Here is a 19,565-nt window from a genome sequence, read left to right on the forward strand (position 1 = left end):
CAGCGGCATTTCGCAGCCAGCCCCGAGTTCCTCTGGCGCAGCTGTAAAACACACAACCTGAAACCCGCTCCTGCAGCAGGGGTTCGCTCGCAGCTGTTCTCTGCCTCCCCCGCACACAGTAATCTGACTCCTTTCCAAGAAAGAGCTTCTTTAATGAAGCGACACGAGAGCAGCATAGGTGTATCGGGGGAACCAGAACCAGGAGCTTTCCAAGTGGGTCTCCAGTACCCGAGCCCAGAGCTCAGCCTCGCAGAGACGCGCTGCAGGGGCCGCCGAGCTCAGCCCCGTCGCCGAGCCGGGGGCTCCAGGGCGGGGACGCTGCTCCCAGGATCCCACCTCAGCCCCGCACGGCGGCTCCGGGGCTCGGCCCCACTCCCGTACTTGTTGCCTGCGCAGAGCGGCTCAGCCCGGCGCCGCCGCCCCCGCGGGGACCCCCGGTGCCGCTACCACTGAGGGAGGCTGAGCGGGGCTGAGCCGCCCGGCACCGCGCGGGGCAGGGAAGTTACTCACCGCGCCGGCTCCGCGCAGCGCTCTCCTCCTCAGCCGCGCCGGCTGCGCCCGCCCCGCCTTATGGGAAGCAAACTCCGGGCAGCAGCACTTGGAGAACGTGTCTCGCCGGGCCGGGCCGGTGCTCCCGCCTCCGCCCCCCGCCACGGGCAGCGGCGCGGCCCAAGTGACAGCGGCGCTCCGCCACTCCGGCGGCGGCCCCGGGCGTGGGGCCGGGCGAACCGCAGCCTATGGCAGCGGGGCCGGGGCGGGACGCGGCGGAGCCCCGGGCCGGGTTGTCCCCGCCGCTCGCCTGATCGGCTGTGCGGAGCCCGGAGCGGTGGGGAGCGCGGGCGGGGCTGGCGCGGAGGAGGGGCCGGGTGGGGCGCTGCCCGCCCGGGGATGCCCGCGGACCTGTCCCCGCCTGCCCGAGCCCTGCGGCCGTGTTTGAGGAGCAAACCCCGGGCGGCTCCGTGACTAAGAGCCCCAGCGGCGCTCCCGCCCTCCCCACACTCAGTCACCGCCCCGCGTCTGCTTCCCCCGCTCTGTTGGAGGTGCACGGGGGTCCTGCCCGCTAGTGAGCCCACCGCCCCCGCTTTCCTTTTGGCCGGGGGCGCGACCACCGGTGCTGCAGGTGCCCGGCGGGGTGTGGCGGGGCCCGGCTCGCACCGCCCCGGCTCCTCCCGCCGGGGTCCTCGCCGGCCCCTACGCCCGCCCAGCTGCCCCGCCCCGCCCGGTCGACAGCGGGTGATGGCGCCGGCGTGCCCCTGAGGAGCCACAGCGGGGGACGGTGGGGGAGCCATGGAGGAGGACCCGGAGCTGGAGAGGTGAGGCACGAGCGACAGCGTGGGGAGCGCTCCCGAGAGCGAGCGGCCTCTGCGGGGCTGCTGCGCCGCTCAGGGCCCGGCAGCGCCTCCCGCGCCGCGAGGCCCGGGCAGCGCTAGGCTGGGGCCGGGGGCGGCTCCTCCCGGCCCGACCGCTCCGCGCCGCAAAACTGGCCCCGAGCTCCGCCGGGCTCTGCCCGCTGTCCCCAGAGAGCCCCTCCTGTGGGCGTGCGCTCAGGGTGCGCCCCGAGGGCAGCGCGGCCTGGAGCTGCTTCTGCCGTGTCTTCTGCACAGAACTTTGGGTGCGTGCTGATGTCGCTTAGAAACAAGATTGGAAGGTCTTGGATGGTTCACCCCTCATTAGCTACAATTTGATGAGTTGTGGACTCGGTAAAATAAATTTTAAAAATCCCAAAATACCTTGTGTTGTCAGGAATTTCAATTTTCAGTGCTGGATATGTGCCCCTTGACTAGTTGCTAGAATTGTCGTGTTCTTGTATCAAAAAAATACAAAATGGTTGGTAGTTGTTTTGTCAAAAAATAAAATTGTTTTCTACTTGGCATTTCGTTGGGATCAGTGGATTTGTCGTGCTGCACGTTTTGAGTTGCAGTGCTCCCAAGCAAACACTGAGGAATAAAACATTGATTTCTATGTTTGGATACTCAAAGTAGGCCTCTCTTGCTTTTGTTTTAGGAATAGACATTTGGTGTTTATATCACAAATGTTTTGCAAAATACTCCTATTTGTGTGATGGGAATTTTTTTTTTTTTTTTGCAAGCTTATTTCTGGGTTGTTCACTTTCCTTATGGCTGTTTAAAACAGCTGTTACATTGAAGTGATGACCAGAAGCTTTCTGCACTGTTCTCCTCCTTTAACTTTTAAGAAACCGTATCTGGGTATGCTTACCGAAAACAACTTTTTTCTGTTTATATCTGGCAGGTATTTGAAATGTGCCAAAAGCAGTAGTACTGAGACAGTGGAGGGACTAGAGCACTTAATGCTTTCTAAGAGGCTTTTAATTCTTGCTGAGCTACTTCTGCTCTCAGATCATCAGTTTAATAATTAAAGCTTCTTTCTGTGTATGCATGAATGTTATTTTTACTAGTGCCATTAAACCTTTTTCATTCATGCCAAGTTGAAACTATGCCACTGTTCTTCCATGCTGCCTTCTGGTTGCTGCTGCCGTGCTGGGGACCTGGGATTCTCTGGGCAGTTCAGGGCATAGCTGACCTCACCAGCTGTAGCCGACTGCTCCACAGTCACCTCCTGACTAATGCTCTTCTTCCCAGGAACTACATTCAAAGTTTTACTCTTCCTCGAAGGTTCAGTCCAAGTTGGGATTTGCTATTCCTGTTCTGTGGCAGTGTGGTAAATAATGAGGATGAAGCCCAGTGTCACTTACCAAAGTGGCACAGTAGCATTTAGCTGTTTGGTGTCACCAACCCATGTCATTCCTTGTGCACCTCAGAGGGTGTTTAGTCGGCCCCAAACACATTATAACTACAGTGTGGTGCACTTGACAATTGTCTCTTCCTGTCCTGGATCCACTTATCATCAGTTACTTTTTCATACCTTAAGTTTTCATAACAGCTCAATTCGGTAGTAGCACCCTGAATGCAGCTTGTGCTGTGTGCATTTAGAGGGTGTACTTTGGTATTACTCACTCTAAATAGTACTTCCCTGTACAGTCTTCAGTACAGAGCCCTTCCAGTCTAGTACAGACCTTTCTTTATCCTTTGGGTTACAGACATTATGCCTTAGATTCGTATTCAATAACTTACTGATCATATTCTCCTGTGAATAGTGTAGCAATGGTAGTTTAGGCTTATAATTTTTAAGGGTTTTATATTATGGGTTTAACATACAAATAATAACGTTTCTGTTTTGTAGCGACAGTATTAACTCCTTTGAGTGGATTTGTAGTGTTTAAAAATGGGTTTATGTGGAATATTTTGAGAAGTCTGTCTCTGAATTCAGGCTTGTCTTGCAATGCACAGGTCTTAAATAAAAACTTAAGGTTTTTGTTCATGTGCTTTTTATTTAATTTACCATGAGGGAAAAAGAAGTGTAATATTTTTCTGCATGCTTTTTCAGGTCAGAAATGAATTTTGTGTCCCAGTATTCCAAAAAGTGATCTGTTAAGTCAATTGCCCTATATTTTTGTTACTATCTAAGGAGAAGTCTCTTCATCTAGCTTCTTTTAATTTATCCTTACTGCCACATTTTCTGATATTATTTTTCAATTTTACTGTTTCTGACTCTCACTTGATCTTGCTTTTGATGTTTTCCTCACTTTAATATGAAGTGAGGTTTTCCTAGAAGCTGAGTACTTACTTATGAGTTCCTGTGTGACTGTTGCACTCTGTGGATTTTAAAACTTTAAAAGCTATAAATACCACAGATGTGTAAAACAGTAATATTTGCTGCATTCTACTGAACTACATCCTCTACTCCATCTTACCCTGTAACCTTTGATGGAAGTATGAACTGAGATTTTCCCCTGTGAACTTGCTGGTACATCAGTGAAGACCCTGAGCCTTAAGGTTCCATGTGATTCTTAAGAAAATTCTAAATTATGTTAACATATGATTAATGGTATTTGAAGTTATGACCTAAGAAGGAGGTGGAAAAAGTTGGGAATCAGCTAGCAGGAGCTGTTCAGTTTGTTTCCTCTGCAAGCACCTGAAACTGCTTTTCCTAGTTTATTTCAACTAAATATACACTGAGATATTATGGAGGTCACCATTTTCATTCCTATATAAAAAATTAAATATTTCTTCCCCCTCTACTTCCTAAAGTATTGTCATTTTGGTTCTGTGTGTTTGAAGCACAGAAAATGCATCATTTCTCTTCAAATACAGAGGAAATGGCTTTGTTATACTGTGTGTCCATATCCTTCCATAATCCATTCTGTCTTTCAATACCTACAAGTATTTCACAACCTTGGATATCATATTTTATTAGAAGTACCTGCCAAGCTTATTTAGAGCATCATTTACTTGGGATTAAGTGTTTCCTAAGGAGATGCTGCTCTGAATCACAAAGAAAGCTATAATTCTGTAACAAGAGGCCTGTAGTTGAGTTGAGAATAATTAATCTAATATTTTTGCTGTATAAGCAGCCCAACTACACTTTTTAGCAAGCAAGCTTTGTGCCTTGGAGAAAATTAACAGTACTTACTATTGATTTTAACAGTTAAAGTCAAGTGTCAGGATTCAGTGTTCCTTACCTCTGGTGAAAAGGGAAAAAAAAAAAAGAAAAAAAAAGTAGTCTGCAAGCTAAGATTGGTATTTGAAATGGAGTGATACGTTCACTTCACTACTCAGGCTGGTGAGAATATCAGCGCCGAAATGTGCTGCAAATAGCACTCACAAGACTTGGCAAGTAGAATACTTAAATAAGTACAAAATCTGATCAGCAAAGAATGAGAGCATTCGTATCCCCCATGTGGGATGTCTTTGACTTTGAACAAATGTCAGGAAGCTTGTGGTGTATTGTGCTTCTTTTCATTCTTGCTCTTGTAGTTGTGGCCTAGGTTTTATTCCTGTTTTTCATTTTCATCAGTTTTCTTAGTAAGGATGAGCGGATAGGACCAGCTCATTAGATTTAATTTTAAATAACACTGTCAGTGTCTTCAGTCACTTGTTTGACTGAAGGTCTTGATATCCATTATTCAGCTGTAATTGGAATACCAACATTCACTTCTATTTCTAGTCCCATGCACAGTTAAAAATAAGTTGTATAGTTAGTATAAAACTGCTTTGAGAAAATTGATTTTAAAATTTGCTAATTGTTTTTCCTGACCTTGCAGCTTGCAGTCAGGACCTGGAGAGCCTCAGGAAGTAGGCTTAAGTGTGATTTTTGCCAGTTGCAGTGGAGGAGAAGCTTGGTCTTTGAGCTTTAATAGTAGTGGAATAGACTGCAAACAGTTATTAATGCTTTCATGAGGATGTATTTGTTAAAGATGCCCCTTCTCTGACTGGGAGATGTTGGACATGAACACCGCCCTCCTACTCCAGATCTGTGCCCTTCTGTAGCAGTTGCAGTGGAGGAGAAGCTTGGTCTTTGAGCTTTAATAGTAGTGGAATAGACTGCAAACAGTTATTAATGCTTTCATGAGGATGTATTTGTTAAAGATGCCCCTTCTCTGACTGGGAGATGTTGGACATGAACACCGCCCTCCTACTCCAGATCTGTGCCCTTCTGTAGCTGACTGTGTGCTGTGAAGGAATCCCAGTAGATATATTTTCATTACAGCTCTCATCAGGATCTTTAATGAGATGGTGGCGTGTGTGGAGATGGCAGAGTTTTTTAGGTTATGTGCCAAAAGCTCCCAGTGAGGACTACAGAGAGACCATGATGGATGGGGGGAACTCAAACATCACCTGGTCCTGGCTTCTCCAATCCCCGTGCCAAGAATTACCAGCCCGTCAGAGCTCCATCTCCATGAGCCCAAAGGAGCATGGGGACACATACAGTAGGTGGGAACTCACAATAAGGTCTTCTTTGGGCCCCCCTCCCACTTCAGGGCTCATCCCAAGAGACAGCCTGGGCCTCCAAGCATGATACCCATCAAGATGAGTCAGTCCTGGGACTTAAGTCCCTTTGGGACTTAAGGGCAATGCTGCATAGGGCTGTGGGAGGGGTTATGGGATGCAGAAGAAAAGCATTTTGTGACCACGTATGGTTTCTTGGGAGGAAAGGGTCAAAAAGGGAAGATTTAGCAAGAGGGGAGTAGTTCTGCTCAAATGATGTTGCAGCTGGGAATACTAAGAATATCAGTGTCGCTTGGTGGTCACCCTGGTTACCGGTCTGTGTTGTTTCACTTGTGGCTTATTATGGGATGTATAGGAGAGAAACCAAAGACAGGGAAAGTCTAGTGATGTTCTAGTGATGTGGGGAGAAGTTGAGAGTGGGAAAATAGAGGAACAAGGAAATAAAAAGGTCTGGTCATGTGTGTATAGGCTGCTGGTTGGTACTCTTGTCTGGCTGTGTCCTGTGCCTAATCATCACAGTCTGTCCTGTCTTCTTGTTAAATTCCTTTCTGACTCTCTCTTGGGGGAAGGACTCTGTTTGAGGGGAGGGGGTGGACATCTCAGTGCTAGCAGCTACAGTCAGACTATGGGGTTGGAGGGACCATGGTGCCAGCAACTGGTACATGTGAAGGTTTGGTTGCCAGCAGCTGGGCTTGGGCCCTGGGCTGGAGGCCTGAGTGCTGGCAACTGGGGACATTTCATGGAGTGAGTAAAACCAAATGTTAGCCCCTGAAATGGGGTAAAACACATTGGGAACCTTTTTTTATCTGTGTTGTAGTACTGGAGCAAGTATGGGTGTATGAGGGACCGTGTGGCTGTTGGTGAAGATCAAGTTGGAATAGCTGGTAAGTGGATGAATAAGGAGAGAGCTGGAGTGTGAGCTTCTATCTCCAAGAGCCAGGAGGAGCTAGCTGTTGGGGTCACCAGGGAGTCCTGGCCAGCTGCTGAAGAGACTGTAGGGTTAGGGGTGAGATGTGTATGTGTGTCTGTGTGTCTCTACATGCAAGACTGAAGTGGAGTTGGATACTGGGGCACCAGGGTGTCCCAGTCAACCCTGTGTGATGGTCTGTACTGCCAGTGCAGTTGGGCTGAAGTTTTGGGGGCTCCCACATCTGGCTGGAGAGAAGAGCAGGATGAAGCTGTAGGTCTGAGCATGCTGTGTGTCTGGCTGTGATGGATGTGGCCAGCAGTGTAAGTGCCTGGTGTGTGCATCTGCCTCCTAGGAGCTGATTTTCAGCCTTGCTGCTGGTTGGACCTGGATATGGAGTTGTGGCTGCCTGGCCTCTCAGCAGCATCATACATCTTCTCCTGACAGTCATCTGTAATCACAAACCGTGGGTGGTCTCTGTAATAACGTGGTGTTTTCATTGCCTGTAACTATCAGACATACCTCTTTGTTACCAGTTTTTCATTTTTTCAGTCTATCCATTTGACCTTTTGGAAAAAAATTATGAAGCTCTTCCCCTGAGTGAGGAATAGAAAACACTTCTCATTTTGCCTGACTAGGAATTATTCTATTATTTTGACACATACATTTATGATACTGGTTATTAAGATATATGCAATGGGAACTTTGCCTGTAACCTTGGAATACAGAGAGAGGAAAAAGTCTAATCACTCAAAAATGTAAATAGGTCTTATACCATACTCTTGAAGATAAAAATATCACTGCTTGTACCTTCGTGTTACTGTAATTCTGCAACTTGATTGCCCAAAAATAATTGCCACAGCAAGTTTTAAGTGGTGCTTGCTATAAAAGATGTCAAAATGATGACAGAGTTCTTAAATGTGCCCCTGTCCCTAATTTTCCCTCCTATCAGTCCCCAAGTGTTTGCATGGTTCTCATGTGAAAGTTACATGCTGCATTCCTTTTGCTCATGCTGTTGCCTTTAGAATTGAAGCTGGCAGCCATGGAACTGTTTGTATTGTAACCAAGCTGTAAAAATGAAGAGAGCGAGGAATATGGAGTCCCACGAGGCCTCTAAAAGCAAATTTTAAAAACTTGTTTGTGTAGCTTTTGGCTTACTTGTGTAGAGGATATAAGTTCAGTGAGTGGAAACATTATTTCAGAGAGGATCTGGGCATTGCATTTAATTTGTCTGTGCAAGCTAAAAGGGCTTTGTAAAGCTGCAGTGAATAAGGGCGATGTTGAAAGTACAGTATTAGGAAACAATGTCTGATAATGAAGGTGTGGAACTAGAAGGCTGCTACGGTGGATGCCAAGTCAGTCTGAGCTTTGATATAACAAAAAAAAAAAGTCTCAAATGCTTAAAGGCATGTCATTCCTGCCTAATTCCTACAATTGGTCTCACCATATTAATTTATTATGGTGTTTTCCCTAAAACTGAGTCATAGCTGTTTAAAATACCCATGTGTGTGCTTTATTAATGCTTTGTAGCTCAGATTATTTGGTTTCTTATTTCAATTATAAATTGTTACAGATTTTGTAGTACAATAACAATGGCAGGCTTTTAATCTTTCAGTCAGGTTTCTTAAAAATTGAATCACCAAGTTTGGTAACTGGTAATTAAAAGTCAGACACTTTCTTCCCCTCTTTCCTCACCTTTGTCTGACATTACTGTTTGAAGGCTCAGGGCAAGCTTCTATAAAAGCCATGTGTTCCCACCATCATCGCTATAACCTAGCTCAGGATGCTCAGATAGCAAATTCTGGGTCTGGGGAAAAAACAGATTTTGCTGCAATTTCATGAAGACCTGTGTATGCAACATCTGTCATGTTCCAGTGCTACAGCCTGTGTTTTGCACCATTTTTTTTTATGTTCCTGCAAGTAGCCATCCCACCCCATCACTTCTCTTACCTGGGAAGGCAGCAGTAGCTGGTGAGGTTGCTGGCGCTGAACTTGGCATCTTGGAGAATGTATCTCCAACAGATGATGGCTTACCTGGGAGATACTCCTTTTCCATGAGTTCCTGTAGTATGACAGGATACCCAACTTGTTCTCACAGGCAAAAGTATGCTTAAAAAGGATTTGAAGTGCCCTAAGCCCTGTTCTTCAACCAGTGTTACAGTTTTTGTATTTGCAACAGCTTTAGTTGGTTTTAATATCACAGAATGTTTATTTTAATCTTGGTGCGTGGGAATTTTAATTATCTTAAAAGTCAAGGTGATTTTGGTAGCATCTTTATTGCTTAATTCACTTCAGTGAATAAAACTGTCTGTTTTATTTGCCTAAGTGCATAAAGTGGCAAGTTCTTGTGTTCCACAAGTGGTGACCTTTTCCTTTTTCTTTTATTTAGGAAGGCTGTGGAAGAGTTACTTAAAGAGGCCAAACGTGGGAGAACCAGAGCTGAAACAATGGGAGCTATGGGTTGGTAAGTTGTGCCAGTAAGAGATGAATGCTGATGCCAAAATAAATCTTGTCCTTAATGTGTGACAGAAGTCTCTACCTTTTTATGTGTTTCATGTTTAAATAATTTGTCTTCATCCACATACTTGGGCAAAAATTCCAGTCTAAATAAGAAAGAAGATCAGGTAAATTCTGTCTGCATGAAATTGTTTGTCTGAATGTGTTGAAGACAGAACAGTTGGAAAATTGGGAATATGTTCTTATAATAGATGGAATTGCAAAGTTTGGGTTGGAATCTCATGAGTCTTTGTGCATGTACTTACGTACTGTCTACATGTTACCGGGTTAGATTCTGTTTTATGTGAAAGGAATTCATAACCTGACAAAGAAACCTAAAGCCTTATATTAATAAGACAACAAACTATCCTTTAGTAGACAATTCATATATAAACTGTAGCCAAAAAGCTGCTCAATGAACTCAAAAGTATAATCCAGTTTTGGAAGAGGGTTACTTTCTAATACTAAAAAAACCTAAAACCCAGGGGCTAATTTGTATAGTAACTGGGAAAAAAAATCACAGTATTTTAATCTTAAATGGAATACAGCATTAATTCTTCAATGCAATATTCCAGATTTTACAGCTAGATTGACATGGAATGTAATGCATGTAATTGTAATTAGGGAAGTAATAACATGCTGGGGACAGTCATTCATCATAAAATAATGTATATGACTTTGATAAGAAGCTATTGGATCTAGGGACATTCACACAAGTAGTGCACCAGTTGACTGCACTAAATGCACTTGTAGATAAGGTTTGTCTTCCTCCATCAACAGTAGTAAGAGATAAGCCTGAACTGTTCATTAAGGTCTCAGTTCAGTTGTCTGTTTGTTTTAATAGCTCTGAAGAGATTAAAATAGTGTATTGTTGGAAAAAAAAAAAGTTATTCCTTTATGTTTTCAAACAGGTTTGGGATTTTCTGTATGTTTTACTCAGTATTTCTTCCAGGGATGCAGTTCATACCGTTTCTGTTAAAATAGCTTAATTGGTGTAATCTCCCAGAGTGGCTATAGCTGTCCTGATCCACTGTGCTTTGACCCTGGCAGCCTAGCCACGTGGCCAGGTAACCCAGTGCACATAATTAGCACCATGAAGTGATGTACGCATCCAGTCACTGTGAATTTACAAGTTGATCCAGATATGGATCTGGATTTCTGGGAAGGTAATCAGGTGCCCCTGTACAATTTTGCTGCCACTTGTGCAGTCTGGAATATCTGCCAGGAGAGTGTATGGGCATCTGCTCCTGAATGTGGCTCCTTCTTACTCCTTGTTTGTAAGAGGATGGTGGTCCTGTTCAGCTGGCTGTGATGATCAGCTCAGAATGCAGTTTGCTAGAGCCTGATGCCTGAGGCCTGCCAGGGAATGGGATAAGCAAGGGTGACCTGTTGTTCAGAGCAGTTGCAGATTAATGGTGTCTGGTTGGGTTAGTGTTCTGTTAAAAGTTTTAGAAGGAAAGGGCTTTCAAGACTGCTTCAGGCAGAGGAAGACTGTTGACATAGGGATTGGCATGGTGATATCCTGAGCTGAGGCTGTTGAAGTACTTTCGACTGCAGAGGTACATGTAAACAGCTGTACTGGGTCAAACAAAGGATCCATTCCTGCGGTGCCCTGTGTCCATCAGTGGCTCATACCCAGTGCCTAGGAAGTGATTTGCTGAATATCCTTGTTTATGAATATGCTCAGTAGTACCTTCTTCAAGGTACTTTGTCACCAGATGACACAAGCAAAAACAACGCACCACAGCCTTGGTCACGATGAAGAGACTAATTTATTTTTTCTGACTCCAATCTTTTATAGTTCTCAAAAGATGCCAGTGGATTGGAGGGTGAACGTGCCACCTCTCCAATGACACTGGACAAACTACCTGTACATCAAATTTCTCCGCCTCTATGAAAGAATGCAAAACAATAGATTGTTTACAGGAAGTTGTGTGAGAAAGTTCTCTACAAGAATGTAAACTCAGAAGGCTTTAGAAAACTCTTGATAACCAGGGCGACATCACTTCTTCTGCAGCTCAGGATATCATGCTCTTAGAGATTATTTCTTTGTATGTAATGCACCTCCAAGGATTTTTATCTCACTGAATTTATCCTTAGAGAGACTGGTAGTAATCTCTTCTGTGACAAATCTACTGCTGTAGGGTTTGGCATAAGCTAGTGTATGGCTGGTATGTGTGGCTGTAAGGAAAGTATCAAGCCCCCCAAAGGCAAACTCTCAATAAGTCTTTGCTGTCCAGTTCTGCAGGCACAACAGACAGAACAAAAACTGCCACTGCTGTCACCTCTTTAACTTTTTTTATGCTCTGTTATGCTGTTCTGGTGCTTCTGAACTGGCCCAACAGCTAAGTATTGCATAAATACATGGGAGATAAAATGGGTGGGTAAGATATTTGGAAGAAAACTTAACTATGCTCAATTGAGTATCACACTCCAGCAAAATGTTGTCAAGTGTTACTGATCCTGAAGGGCTTCAGAGATTACATCAGGACAGACATGTGACCTTGCAAGGTGTAAACTACTGAGAAGAAAGTAACTTCTGCTCAGAGCTTTGTGGATAGCAAATGAAATGAGCAGAGGAGTTAGTTCATGAAAATGTGTATTAGTAGACCAGATCAAGGAAATCATAAGTGATAGAAGCAAAGAAAAGGTCATCACCAACTTGTCTAAAAGCACAGTGCTAACAGGTAAAACACAAAACCTTCCTTCCATGCCAAACTCAAAATGCTTACAGGTGTGTTTCATGAGGACTTCTGGGATTCCTCAGCCCTTTGTCAGAGGAGTCCTGGAGAAGAGGTGCACACACCCTGGAGACATCTAGTGTAAGGCCATCAGTCCTGCACTGGCACTGGAAAGTTGAAGCAGCTCAACCTATGAAGAAAAGATTTGTTCTGCCATCTGTCTTTGGGTAAGGAGAAGCAGAGGCTACTACTGCTCATACTTCACTGATTCCAGTTCATGTTGCTCTCCAGCAGCTGTTGAATACTGGGAAATACATTTCTGGAGTCAGTGGCATTTGACAGAAGTTGGTCAAAGGAAGGTATATGGAGAAGTGGCTTTCCTGGGTGGGGTGATTATATTGTGCATACCATTGCAAAGGAGTAGTGTCTCCTGGTGAATATTGATGGCAGCAAAACCTTAGCCAGCAACACTCTCAACACTGACTGCTCTCAGGTTCAAGCCATTGCTCTGTTACTGTCCAGAGTGATTAGTTCTCCGTAGCTCAAGTACACTGTTTGAAAAGGTTCCCCAAGCACCCTGCATAACCTTTTGCTGTCTCATCATTTGAGATAGATGATGGTAGCTGGAGCCAAAAATACAAGTATCCAAACCAGTTTAGCTGACAGGTACAAAAAAAATGTACAAAGCAATCAACCTGCAGCCTAGTCTCTCATACAAAGACTGAGCTTTGAAATACAGGACAGTATTGTTAGTATTTCCTCTAGTTTGGGAATGTTTTGCTGGTTTTACATTGTCTTAAAAGCTTAATGTGGATGACATGGACAGGTGCTGCAACCTTAAAGGCTAGTGGAAGAAAGGCCTGTCCCTGTTTGGGACAAGTAACCAGCAGGGAGGTTGGCAATGATATTGACCAAGAATTTGTTCGGGAAGGGAAATAATCTGAGGCTCTTTGGACATGGAACAACTGTCAGTATTGCCAGAGGGCTGCATGATCTCGTAGTTGGTTAAGAATCTCAGCTCATTGACCTCCATACTCTCAGGACTGCTCAGATAGGCAGTATGTAGGTCCATAGTAAATGAATCCAAGAAATGCTGGATATTCTTCTTTGTAGTTTTCATTCAGCAATGCAGTATTTCTAGTTCCTTCAGTGTTGCTTTTGTATGTATTCTGTGGCCGTGGTGATTCTTGTTGGGGGGGGGGTGTCTCCTGAATCCTATGATAACACATGATGTAGATCCTGCTGTTAATGTATCTCGCTCAAGCATTAGTACAGCTAATCACAAATAAGGAAATGTGTGAGAGAAGGGTAAGGAAGAACCCTCTTCTGAAGGTGTCTTAATCCTGGAAATGTTAATCAGAACAGAGCAGAATCTGTGGCTGAATCCTAGCAATGATGCTGTAATGTGGGAACTTCTGAGATGATAAAAGCAGAGCAGTTGTCTGGAAGCTAACATTTGGAGGATCAGTTGGATCCAGGCTGAGAAGTTTTGGACAAATAGTCTAAGAATATTTGAAATTGTTAGATAAATTTGTTTCATCAGAGGCTATTGAACATAGATGAAATAGACTATTTGGGGGTTTCCGTTGTTTCTAGTTAAAATAAAGCCAGCTTCTTTGAAGTGTTTCTCTTTGTTCTATGTACATAATTCATGAGCTTCTTTATAGCAGTGAATTTAGGTCCCATTTTAAGCTGTTGTTCTGCTTTGACTAAGAAAGGCAATTAAAATGCCACAAAAATTACTGTGTGAAAAAAGTTCTAGATGCCTTTTTTTCCAATGTATAGGTCTGATCTTCAAAGATGCTGATAATGTGAGCTAAAGCTAAATCAAATGTAGCTTCTCATCTTATTTGAAAAGCTCATGTAAAGTAAGAACAGGAAAACATTATATTTTTGGATAGTTTGTTCAGCTCTGCATTGTAAGAGCAGAGGAAATTACAATTAGAAAAATATGGAAGCATTACATTATTTTTAACTCTATCTTTGTAAAACAATCCTAAAATTGCTTTCATTCCTGTAGATAGCTTTCTGTTCAATACCAAATCTGTTAGAAGTACAGCAGAATACAAAATGATGATGATGATGATGATGATGAAGATGAAGATACTGAAACTGTGAAGTGCTGTGTTACATCTTGTCTTTGAGTGGGTGTTGTGTGCAGGAACACTGCAATGGATTCCCCTCAGCTTTCATTTGAATGTGAGGAGGAGGAGGAGAAACAGGGTACAGATAGAGATTGAAAAGTAAATATGTTAAAATCTTGTAATCAGGGCACATCCTAAGTCAAGCTGTCACTGGAACAAATTGCCCAGAGAAGCTCTGAATGCCTCATCTCTGGAAGTGTTTGAGACCAGGTTGGATGGAGCTCTGAGCAACCTGGTCTAGTGAAAGGTGTCTGTGGGGTTGGAACTTAATAATCTTTAAGGTCCCTTCCAAACCAGATGGTTCTATGATCCTACAAAGTCCTGCCAGCTGTACCTGGCTGCCAAGACCATATTTCAAAGCTTTCAGTGTCCTCTGAGGCATCCTCTTATGTAAGGTCCCCCATGACAGGGTAACAGCATTGATTACTTGGTTTGGCAAAACAACCTCCAGCTGTTTCCCCTCCTCCTTAAGTCACTCTTCTATTGAAATATGGTATTTTCTATGATAGTTTGGAAATGCTAGAAATGTACTTGTCAGTTCATCCACAGTGAACTTTTTTTCTTGGAAAGATGGCTCTGTATCATAAGGTTGACTGTGTCAATCCTATTTGGTGTGTCCAGTTACTCAGCAGAGACAAGACTGGCACATGACATTGTGCTCTTGTGTCTTAAATGGTGTCAGCATGTTTTTACTGTTAAGAACTTGTATAGTATGCTGAACTGCACTGCTGCACTGGATGACAGGTGCTGGTTGGAAATTTTGTGTTACTGCACAGAAGTTGACTTGAAGGGTCAAAAATAGGGTTAATATTTGACCTATGTTCACAATGACAGATTTTTTTTTTTTTTTCTCAAAAGGTAATATAATTGTGAAAATGCAGTATGTTGCATTGTCTTGGTGGAGAGATTTTGAGGGGTGTGAGATTTATTCATGGAGGGAGGCAAGATTCTGTCAGTGAGAATAGCTTGGTCTAGCTTTTGGAGCACTCAGAGCAAAAAGTGAACCTTACAATGGGTGAATACTCTGCTACAGAACTGGAGTCTGGTAGATAGGAATGCTCTAGCACTGCAGTTTGTGTCCTTGCCTCACACATGCCTGCAGCTCTGCTTGCGGCACATTTCAATTCAGAACTTTAATGTTTCTTTAACTTGTTTGGTTTTTACTGGTTGGTTGGTTGGTTAGTTGGTTTGTTTTAAAGCAAAGCTTCTCAAATCAGTTCTGTGGCACTGTTTGCTGGTCACAGCAGTATTATGTTCCACCATGCCCAGGCTAAGATTGCCTTCCAGCCCTTCAGAACTCACCTGAGGGCAAACCTGTTTATGAGTTGTGCACTGCAGGATCAGACCCTACAGCAAACCCATGGCCGATGTTTGGAGATGTCAATTTCCTCACCATTAGAGATGCTCTCAAAGATATTAGTGGATTCATACAGTTCACTTTTAATCTTCACAGTTCCATATATACCATAGCTATATGTAAATATGCTCTGTGTGTGCATGTAATGTAGCACATGCCATACATCTTGTTTGCTTTAAGATTTAAAGGCAGCATTTGCTTTGTTGAAGTCTGAAGTCAACAAAACTAAGAACTAATGTTTTTCTTCAGTGACTTACTGCTGCTCCATGAAAGCCTGGTGGCTCGTTTTAATCACAGTATGATGGTAAACTAATGGCATCTCTTAGCTGACTCTCAAGTCCAGCATTTCTCATCAATTTTCATTCTTAGTATAGCTCAGGCAGCACTTAGAGTGTCAAAAAGAAATAAATGCTTCAGCCAGATGGATTTATTATATGGCAGATTGACTGTCTCATTCTAGCACTATATATTAGTGCTTGAATCAGTGCATTAGCTCTTAAGAAAAAGCAAGAGGAAGAACAGATGTGAAATAGATTTTGCCTGGATGCAGCCTAGAGAAGGCTACCTTCCTTGGTAGGAAATGTTGAGGTACATTTATTGGATTACATTTATTTAAAACAGGGATTTGAGAAAAATAGTGTAGATTTATATGAAGAAAGTTTCAAAAATTCTAAAATTCTATGCAGTAGATGTGTACCAGAAAATACCTAGTGGAAATAAAACAGTGTGGCTGTATACTTATAAAATTGCTCTCCTAAGTTCTTGAAGGATTTAGCACAAGAAAAATGATTAGGAGTGCTTAGTAGGCAGACCTGAAGCAAAACACCATGGTAAATTCCATGTCCAGTTAAGTCATGAAGTATGTTAAATAATCATACATGATCTTTGTTGTAGTTTGCTTGTTGTTCTCATAGCTCTGATGGTTTAGAAGTGTCAAAGGTTTTTGAGTAGTTAGGGTTTAATTTCTACACTTACACAAAATATTCAAGTAGAATAGATGATCTTAACATTGTGCTCTTAGGATTCCATGACACTGTGGTTGATTCAATAAGTTACTGTGATCTCTAACAGCTCTGATTTTTTAAAAGCAATCCTGTAACTTGTCTCAAAAATGTGAAGAGTAACACCACAGTGACTCCAACTATAAACAAAGTCTTCAGAGTGATTTCTGTTTTATGTAGGAATATATTTAAACTTGTTTTTTTCTTATTCCATTCTTTAAGAGATGATAAATTGGGAATAAGTAGAGTACAGCTGATACCAACAAGATAAATGAAGTTTACAATACTTGTTTCCTAAAACTAGCTGATAAATTATGTGCAAAAGTGCTTAGCTGCAAGTGAGAAAGTAAAAAAAATGGAAAATAGTTGGATACGTATCTTTACTGTTTAAGAAAAATGATTAAAACACTTTGGTGGTTGCTAAGTATAAGTTTAAATTGTTAAGTCTCGTGTGTATGTTTATGCTACAGCTATTTGGGTTCTTCATGCATGTGTATCTTACTTTCTGAATATTGCAGTTCACTAGATAATGCTGACTTTAGAAGATTGTAATCTCTATAAGCCATTCTGATTTGACTTAAGAGTATGTTACTAAATGTTTGATTTCTGAATACCTAAGTTAGGCACCATCAACCTTAAAGTATATTGGCATCCTTTGCTTCCCCCTCCACACACTACCTTGAGAAAATCATGTGGATTTTCACTGTGTTGAAGTAAAATAATTTTCTTCCCATAAAGAGTAATATATATAATAATAAAAGAATGGTGATGATCTGGAACTTACTTTTCTGTACTGGGAGTTTACACTAGGTGGCATGCAAGGAAAGCCAAAATCACAAACTTGTCTTAAAATCACTGAAGTTAAAATCTCAGACTTATTTTAGGATGTTTTTACCTTGTCTTTTGATGACTTTTAAATGTCTTTACAGGTTGAAATGTCCTCTTGCTGGTACAAATAAAAGATTTCTTATTAATACCATCAAAAACACATTGCCGTCTCAAAAAGAACAAGACCAAGAGCGTGAGCAAAAGGAAGATGATAAGGAGTCTGAACCAAACAAAAGCAGGAAAGAAGAAAAACCAAAGAAACGCAGAATTCATCCGTATACACCCAGCTTTCAATCCAGAAGGAGAGTCAGCTACTCTCCTCCAAGGCACCAAAGCAGGAACCAGCACACAAAGGATAAACATGAAAAGCGATCAAGCAAGCGATGAGGAGAGGAGAGTGACAAGAATGTGTTGTTACAAGTCAGGAATGTCATTGAGTATAGGAAAGCGGGGAAGTCTCAGTTATTCAAGAAGAGTTGATGTTCAGACTTGAGTTTTGAACCAAGTTGCCTGTGTGAGAAGTAATCTTGAGGTAGCTTTAGAACTTTTCTTTGGGACCTTTAAGAGAAAAGCAAAGTAAGCATAAAACTTTCAGTTGTTTTAGAACAGACATTCCCTTTACTCTGTTCCTTTCTCCCCTTCTGACTAAGCCTAGGGTCTTGGTAGGGTCTTGGTGATGGAGCGTGATACGTGTGTCACTGTCTAATACAAATCATTTAGTCATGTCATTCTTCTGGAAATAAATTTAAATTAAGTAGAATTCTATTTATTGTGTGAAGTTTGCAAAACTTCTTTGCTGCTAACCAATAAAGGAAGTTTTGCTTATTTGGGTTAGAATCTAGAAGAAGAGAAAGCTGGTCAGTACCTGGCCAAGCATATGCATTTTGTATAGAATATAAGAGATTGCTTTCTTTAATATGAAAAGAACAAATTTAAATTGGGCAATGCTGGTTTTGCTGTCCAGGAGGAACTGCCGGGAAATACTGATTTTGCTTGTTAATGTATATTCAGAAACCTATCATAGATAACAATAAACATTACCCCTAAAAAGCTGCAACTGCAATAATTGTCTCTGTTTAGACTTCCCTCCGTAAGGAAGTAGTTGGAACAGTCTGTTGTCATGGTGCTTTCAAAACAAATCCTGAAGACAAAATTTTCATCTTTTCTGTTCACTGCTAGAAAGTTTCCAAGTGAATATGTAATACTAGAAATACAGAGGTGATGCTTAAACTGTCAAATGCTCACTTTCCGAGCCTGTGTGACAGTTCTGGAGTGGTACAGTTCTTAAACCTGTGACAATGAGCATAAATGATACACATTGGCATCTTCTATGTCTCACTTCTGTTTGTGTTGCATTAACAAACTTCTATGTGAAATATTTTGTATTTTACTGTTCTCAGAAATAATTGTTTTCAACGTAGGTATGTTTTTTAGTGTGTTGACAATAAAATCGAAGATGTTCATTGAAAGTGCCCTGCGGAATTAATGCTTTTAATGGTTTCTTAACTGAGATGTGCCCCTCTGAGGGACAGGAGGGCCGCGGCTCCACGGCCCGTCCGTGCTGAGTCAGAGCAAGAGTGCCACCTATCGGCGTGTGAGCGCCTCGCCTCTCTCTGCACGTACCTGCCTCTCGGGGAGCTCGTGTCAGCTCCACACGGGAGGGACACGGTGGAGGTCTGCTCTGGCTGGATTTTGGTGCACGAACTGGGAATTACTCTTCTGAGTAGTGGGAAAATAGAAATACTGGTGCTGAACCCTCTGGAGACTGGCAGAGTCAACATATCCAATGAAGTGGGGTACTTTGACATTTCCCCTGAGGAGTTATATACTGGTCCTCTATTTCCCTGAAAGACCCACAGCACTAAAATCGAACTCCCAGCCTTTCAGAAAATTTACAATTATTTAAGTGGGATCAATGAAAAAGTAGTATCTTTGGAGAATATAAGGACTATCTTCAGTGTAAATAAACAGATGGTGTTTGCAGTCCTTATTTTGCTGATCACTGTTGTGTACTCCTTATTAACCCTTTTTGGAAGGACAGCAGCTATAACACGGGCTGAGCTCTGCTGCAGCGACAGTGCTGGATGGATGTGACTTTGAAGCAAAGAATTCATCTCACTAATGGTCAGAATTTGGACTGGAGATGTTCCACAGAACAATTTTTTGTGATTTCTTGCTGGTCTGGCTTGTGCTGGTATATGCTGTCCTGAGAGATTTCAACTCTCAGACCTTCAGACACCACTTTGGGATAAGGGCTGTTGTGGATGCTGTATTAATTTATGCCAGGCTTTCAGGCAGGGAAACTGATAAGAGCATGCTCTCATATTAGTCTGGATTGCTGATA

At 42.7% G+C, this 19,565-nt stretch overlaps 2 protein-coding genes across 2 annotated transcripts in view; one reads left to right on the plus strand and one right to left on the minus strand.

The window, feature by feature from the left end:
* Positions 1-661, minus strand: part of LNX2 (ligand of numb-protein X 2) — a 60,163-nt gene extending 59,502 nt beyond the window's left edge. Inside the window, exon 1 of the mRNA XM_053936127.1 lies at positions 511-661. The gene's annotated coding sequence lies outside the window, so the exon portion shown is untranslated. The remainder of the gene's footprint in view (positions 1-510) is intronic.
* Positions 662-864: 203 nt separating this feature from the next.
* Positions 865-18,690, plus strand: POLR1D (RNA polymerase I and III subunit D). The gene is made up of 3 exons (XM_053936531.1): positions 865-1,313; positions 9,104-9,178; positions 17,323-18,690. The coding sequence occupies exons 1-3, from the start codon at positions 1,288-1,290 to the stop codon at positions 17,606-17,608; spliced, it is 387 nt and encodes a 128-aa protein (XP_053792506.1). The 5' UTR covers positions 865-1,287; the 3' UTR covers positions 17,609-18,690.
* The last annotated feature ends 875 nt before the right edge of the window (positions 18,691-19,565 follow it).

This window comes from Vidua chalybeata, chromosome 2 (genome assembly GCF_026979565.1).
Source record: "Vidua chalybeata isolate OUT-0048 chromosome 2, bVidCha1 merged haplotype, whole genome shotgun sequence".
In the NCBI taxonomy this organism is placed as follows: Eukaryota; Metazoa; Chordata; class Aves; order Passeriformes; family Viduidae; genus Vidua; species Vidua chalybeata.